At 28.8% G+C, this 7490-nt stretch overlaps 1 protein-coding gene across 1 annotated transcript; it reads right to left on the bottom strand.

The window, feature by feature from the left end:
• Positions 1-2912: 2912 nt before the first annotated feature.
• Positions 2913-3797, bottom strand: LOC126667971 (uncharacterized). The gene has a single exon (XM_050361127.1). The coding sequence runs from the start codon at positions 3749-3751 to the stop codon at positions 3071-3073; it is 681 nt and encodes a 226-aa protein (XP_050217084.1). The 5' UTR covers positions 3752-3797; the 3' UTR covers positions 2913-3070.
• Between the last annotated feature and the right edge of the window lie 3693 nt (positions 3798-7490).

The raw sequence follows: 7490 nt of genomic DNA, 5'->3' as shown, positions 1-7490 counted from the left end.
TTACTCTTCTTAGAAAACATCTTCAGAATAACTTCCTGTATGATTACTGCGATGATAATTGCTTCTGTTATGTCTTCTTTCTCATAGATAATTATGTTCCTAGCTCTCCAAATATTCTAAATCACACACGCAAATGCAATTCTTCTGATTTTAGCAAGAATACTCTTCCCCATAGCTTTCCTGCTAAACCACGACCACTCCCTTCTCTAGTTTGTAACCTCCATGTTAATCAAACAAGCCTGCAACTATTCAACTATCTTTTTTTTGGTACAAGTCCATGAGGTTTCCTGAACGGGTCTCAACTATGAGACGGCAAATTTAAGCCTTCCACATTCAGACTAATCCCCACTCGAGTCGTGTAGGTCCCTTGCGGGAGGCAAACTCTGGCCCCAAGTTTTAAACGGCTGCATACATGAGTACAGTTCGAACCCGCGACCTCACTTAAGCTAGAAAAGCGCCTTACCAACTCATCTACGCTAATTGCATTTAGTTTCATTTTCATTGTGTGGTCTGTCATAAACATATTTCTATTTTACATATCAAATACAGTGGTTATTATTGGTGTTGTATTTGTTGGGTTTTATAGGTTCATAACGCAGTGGAATTTCAAAAATTTATCTAAAACCCAAACCAAGATCCATGTAATTCGAATTAACAAAATAATTACTTACTTGTATGTCGAATTCAACAGCAATGTAGGAAGGAAGGAGGTGGTTCACTTTGGTGATACCTGGCCTCGGATCAGAAACGCCTCCAAAAGAACGCGTCCTCTACGAGTATCCACACGAACAGACCTTAGCCAAAACTAGTGCTTGTGTGCTAGCACTATTGCTTCACAAGCAATTTTGAATTTTAGTGATTTAGTGAATAATGAATTTCGTGATTCTCAAACCAATTGCTTAATGAGTATTTATAGTGATAAATAACACTAGGGTTTGAGACAAATTCGAATTTCAATCTCATTGCAATTCTACAAGTTTATGTTTATCAAAAACTCCTTTTTGATAATTATTCATATATATATATTAATTACTATATTTATTATCTTTCAAAAATAATAAATTAAGGAAAACACTTATCCTTAAATTTCGAATTAATATATATATTTATTAATATATATATATATTACAAATTATATATATATATATATATATATATATATATAATTAATCACTTAATCACATTGGGATTGTACAACCCATAACTGTTTTGGGCCTGTTCTTAGTGTGCGACCCTGTAGGTTCATATAACGTTGGCAGTAGGCTCGAAATCCCTATTTCAGCCCACAAGTCATAAGTGGCCTCTAGCAAGACATTATGACTACCCAAGTTATATGAATATCGATAATCCGATTTAACCATTTACAATAATATTTTAATCCCTTTGTCTCTCGATATCCAGATTGAATATAAGGCATAGTTATGTCATCCTTATAACATTCAATCATTAGTTTCTTGACTCTAAGTAGACTGAAAATGATAACTTCTTATCAATTAGCATGACTATGCATTTTCTTCAGTCTATCTTCTTCAAGGGGCCCATAGATATCTTACTCAAATAAATGAGGGACAAATTTCTTCTCAGTCACTCACATTTCTCACATAGTTACTTTCATATCCAATGACAATCTATTCCATTATCCTGTTAAAGATAATGTAAGACTGTATCAAAATATAAAATAGCTATGTAGAAATCCATGATGATTTTAAGGTCAATGGATTATACTAATAGAACTGTAATGAGAATTACTTATGACAGTGATCTATGTAGTATTCTCACAGTGGGTCATCCAGTGCCTTATTTCTCAAATAGCACATATGATTTGACTTAATATCTCATATACATGATTAGTAAAACATAATCATCAGTCAACATCATACTAGTCTTAATGTTCTATTAAGATTAGGGATAGATGGTATATAATTCTTTTATTAAACCTAAGGGTTCTACTATCAAGTCACATACTCGATAACCTTAGAAAGAATTAACCATTCAAGTATTTTAATCATTAATATAAAATGATAAAAACTGCCAATCAATAAATAATAAAATGATAAAGTCAAAACATGGTCAAATATGATTGACCTAGTGCATATCACTAACAGTATTTAGCTTAATTATATTTGTATATGGAAAAATACTACACACATACAATTTGTAGACACGAATTGTCTACCTATCATCCTTCTTTCTGTTTTTTTCTACAAAATGTGAGCGGTAACACTAATATAGTTAGGATATGGTCAAAAAAAGAACATGTTCAAATGCTCTTATAGTCAACCTACAATCGATCATTTTTATACAGCAAATCATTCTAAAATAATTCAACACAAGTTTGATACGTTTCCTAATTTTTATATAACACATGCAATATTTTTATATGATAATATTTGTTTGTCAAATGATATATATAAAGTTCCATAGGTTTTTGAATTCGAATTTTATCAACGGAAAAATATGTAATGAAAATACTTTAGCTTCACATAATTCATCTAATGTGATTTCAATTTTTTAAATCTCCTAAATATAGGGACTCCGTTATTTTTATTCATAGAAAAGATCCCCTAAATACCCTAAATATCAAATAATTTGTATAAAAATGTCCTTATTGGGTTTTGGTAAATAATGATATTGAATGTGCCTATTTTAAGAGCCAAATCTAGGCTTGCAGACAAGAACTTACCCAAAATTAAACAACATCATATAGGTAATCCATTAAAAAAAATAAGTCTTAAAGTGAAACTTAATGGTTGATTATCTATTTTCACTCAGAATTTATCATTTTGTTCAATACTATTTTAATATTCATTTGTAAAAAAGTAGTAGTATTCTATTATTTTTTAATTTAATCATATTTAAAATTTCTTTTATTTCTAAATGGTTGTACTTATTAACTTATTTAATAAACATAATTAACTTTTATAAATTTAAACAATATAATTACTAACTAAATTTACAAGTAAAAAAAATACAACTATACCCAGTTATAATTGAATCTTACAAAATTTTACGAAATTCATTTAAACCAAACGCAATAAGTATCCAAAATTATCAAAATTTTGATAGTTTCTTACAAGATTTCATCATTTATTGGTGGTTCCATTGAATGACATTCTCTACATGCCACCAAAATTGACTTAAGAAATCTCAAGCAAAACCCCGATGACTTTTCTTTTTTCTTCATTTCTTGATCATCACCTTCTAATTCTTTCTTGCTACCAAACCCTTGTTTCATCACATAATTATTATTAATTTTCCGCTTCGAATCCTCACGTTTCAAGACCGGTGTGATGTGCTGCCATCTTTGCGAAGATCCGTAAAGTTGTGCCATCACAACTTTACTAGCCATAGAAGTCGCGGAAGACGACGAAGATGATGATGATGACGACGACAATGATCTACAGCTTCCGGTTTTTCGTGTATGATAAAATAATTTCCTGTCCGAATTTTCGCTTGACGAGCTTGTTCTTGCGCTGCTGCAACTTCTATTGCTATTAACACTGTTACTTCTTGATGACATGAGGGAATCTTTGGTGAGATGAGAGAGCCTTTGGTGTTGAAGTGGGAATGGATGAGGTAAGAGACGGCCATTGTAGAAAAGATGATCAGCTGGAGAGTTTTTGTACGGAGAGTTAGAGTCCGGCGTCGTTAAACATCCGAACTCGAAATCGGAATCTTGATCTTGTGTACTTGGTGTACTTGGAAAGGAGAAAATGTCTCTTGAACTTGTCTTTTGATGTTGAAATTCCATGGAAGATTGCTCTTTATTTCTTTGTTGGTGTTTTGGTTGGAAGGGCTTTTAGGGTTGTTTTTATATTAATGGGATTTTGCATCACAAACTATTTTAATGATCGAATTTTAATTTATTTTATTTTAGTTTTAATTTTATTTTAATAAAATTAAAATAATCTGCAACAGTTGATTTGATCTAACTGACACTAATAGATTAAAAAACTATTTAATACAAAATTATTATTCATTAGATCATTTGAAAATGAAATATTCCGATGATAATATTTTAAAAGAAAACTAAAACAATATAGCCTTTTATTTATCTCAAAAATTCAATTTGCTCCAATGTAAAAGAAAATAAAATAATTTGCTAAGCTTAGTGGTATAAATGATGAGGTCAATATGTGGCAACTTTATAAATTAATTTAGTGTATGTATAGTAGTGTTCTAATTATTTTGCTTAGTATGAAATGTTCCACATAACCTGTGTCATAAATGATGTTCCTCTTTACATAAAATATAAAAATACATTTTCAAAAATCAATTATATATTGGCTGTCTTTAATATTAGATTCATTTTATTTAGACAAAAATAAATGTGAGCTAAGATTTTGAAATTGTTTATTATAAAATAAATCTACACGTCATACTGAACTTCAGATTTATATGTAACAGACGATTGACCAACCAAATTAAATTGGTTACTCTAAAAATTTGGAAGTCATAATTAAACTGCGGGAACGGTCTATTAAGTTCAGATTAGCTGATAAGGACATGTACATATTATAGTTACTAAATTTCCTTATCTCTATTAGAACATACCAAACCTTGAAGAATAGTATTTGAATTAATCCCCCAGCTAATTTAAAAGAAATTAATAGTAAAGCCATCGGTAGGAATAATTATGTTTTAATATCAAATTGTTAAATTCATCACAGTAGTGCTAACTTTAAAAAATTAAAAAAAAAAGTCATGAGCGTGATTTTATAAAAATTTAAAGATAATAATTTTTAGTTATTATTACCGATAAACTTAATCTTAATACAGACGTATATAATTTATTTATTTGTTAGTCACATGTTCTGCATGTGAGTATATATTATTTATTTGATTCGATATTAATTATTTGTTTTATTTATAACATAAACTTAATTTTATTTTACAAATATAAATTGCCGTTATAATGTATTATTATAAGTTATTATTATTTATTCCAATCATTATTATTTAATAAATTAATAGGTATTTAAAGTTGGAATTAAAAACTTTAATTCTTTAATTAAATCGACCCTATAACAATATTTACTTCCAGAATCTACCCTATAATTTATTTATAGTTTATAACAACACTTAATATTTATGCATCATATTAATTTTAGTATTGGTTTAGTATTTCAATTCCATTAATAATAAATATTTTTTAAAAGTATTTATAACTTCAATTGATACCTTATTATAATAAGAATTCTACTAATTTTAATTTTAGTATAGCATTTCAATAATCTCCTTAAATTGAGATTAAATTGCTATATCAATTTGAATGAAAGTTATTAAAATTTTACTAGCCGATTCCCTCTTTAAATAACATTTAATTATCATTGAAAATCATGGAAGACCACCCTAAATGCTATTTAATTCATATACAATAGAGTTTCTTTTAGGTCTTGTTTCCAGGGGTGTTCAAAATCGAACCGAAACCAAAAAACCGAACTGAACCAATAAATTTAGTTCGGTTCGATTGAAATTGTACGTAAATTTCGGTTGATCGGTTTGGTTTGGTTTTGAGCGTAAAAATATTTCTGACTGTTTTACATGTAAATCAAACCGAAATAATCAAACCAAACCAAAATAATCGACCAAACCGACCGGTTCAGTTCGATTTGAAATATTTCTTTCTCTAAAATTTCGGTTCGGTTCGGTTTTTAAAAAACCCAAAAATTTAATTTGGTTCGGTTTGGTTCAAACCGAATGCACACCTACTTGTTCCACTTGCATTTAGTTTCAATTTAATCCTTAAAGAACACAGCTCCCCAAATATACTCAATATAAAGCAAAAGAAACCTTTAGTTATAAGTTTATAGGGAGAGATTGAAGATGGTCAAGCAACATTACAATCAACAAATGCAATATTACTCAATGTAGGCGCTTGCTATGATGGGATCAACACAAATCTTTTTCTTTATGCTTTGTGCTTGTGAGAGAGCTTCTTGAAATGAATACATGATTATACTTTTTTTTTATTTTTTTATTCAAATTATATAAATAACTTTGATCAATTAGTACTTTTAGATCACCACTCCCCTAAAAATGAGGACAAAGTAGCTCTAATAAAATTTCTTTTGTCTCCCATTTGGGTTTCTAAAGAAAACATTTTGGGTCCATCTCAACTTACTATGTCATAGGGACCACACATGAGCCAGATTTAGTGTTTTTCTCAAAATTTTAACGCAAGACACTATCTCAAAAAATATTAGTTTTTTAATAAATTTTTGTTAAAAATACAACCGTTGCGCCATATCATTTGTACAATAAATCAATTGTACGTTAGCCATGTGAAATTTTTCAATGATTAAAAAAATAAATAATAATTAAAAAAATGTCTATTGCTAATACTCATTTTCTTGTTGTAAATCTGGCATGACACAACAACCAATGCATGGTATAAACACTCATTATGATGGGACTCCTCACATAATTCACGTTTTTTATTATGTGTGAAAATTAAACGATATGATTTTTCACTTTTATCTCCATCAATAGTTTAGTCTTCTGTCCAACTTTAGTGTTAGTTAACTTAGTCACGATTCAATTTCACGGCCCATGACCGGCGCTAGAGAATGAGAATGATAGCTCTGAAACTCATAGCAAGTAGGAGTGTGCATCGATCTGTTTATTCACTGAACTAAAATCAAAACCGAAATAACCGAACCCGAAATGCTATAAATTTCCATAACCGAAACCAAACTATATTGAATTCGAACCAAAATTATATTTCGGCTTCGTCGGTTATTTCGGTTAATCTAAATAACTGAATTTCGTTAAAATTAATAATTTAAATATAAAAATAAATAAAATAAAATAATTTTTAATACTCATTTATAATTAATATATAATTTTAGGGGCAATAAGTATCTAAATTCTAAAAATTTACAAAAATACCTTAATATTTTTTAAAAATTAAAAAAATTATAAATATATTTAAAAAACAGAGGCGGTGAAGTGGAGAGAAAGAAAACTGAAGAGGATTGTTTCAATCCCTAAACTTTTGTTCTAATTAGTTTCAATTTTTAACTAATTAAATGTTATTAGCTAGTCCAAATTAAAATAAATTAATTTATAAGTCCTAAGCGAATAATTTTGGTATCAATATTTGCGAAATAGTTTTAAGAAGCTACCGTCAAATGTTTATGAAATTTGGACGTAGTGATTTTAGTCAAGTGAGACTAATTTGGACCTAATAAATCTTCAGAGATTTATTAAAAATAAAATATAAGTCAGATGCGAATAAAAATTATATTTTTATTCGTTTTATGTTTTATTAGATTTTTGGATAAAGTTTCGCGAGATTTGAAATTAGTCTCAATTTGGGCTACGGACGACTAATTAAAATTAGACTTTAAAGCGCGTGATTGAGTTATTACTAAGCTATACTTTAACTATTAAGTATATATATGATTTCCTATGCATACAAATGAGTACAGAATCTCATTTGAATGATTTCAAAGGAAATCATTAAGTTGTTTCCTCTCCAGAGCTTA

Source organism: Mercurialis annua, linkage group LG2 (genome assembly GCF_937616625.2).
Source record: "Mercurialis annua linkage group LG2, ddMerAnnu1.2, whole genome shotgun sequence".
In the NCBI taxonomy this organism is placed as follows: Eukaryota; Viridiplantae; Streptophyta; class Magnoliopsida; order Malpighiales; family Euphorbiaceae; genus Mercurialis; species Mercurialis annua.
The sequence above is the reverse complement of the archived record's forward strand: the minus strand, read 5'-3'. Positions and strand labels throughout refer to the sequence as shown.

Excerpts from the sequence above, each read along its gene's own strand:
- LOC126667971 (XM_050361127.1), bottom strand. The coding sequence starts at position 3,751 with ATGGAATTTCAACATCAAAAGACAAGTTCAAGAGACATTTTCTCCTTT.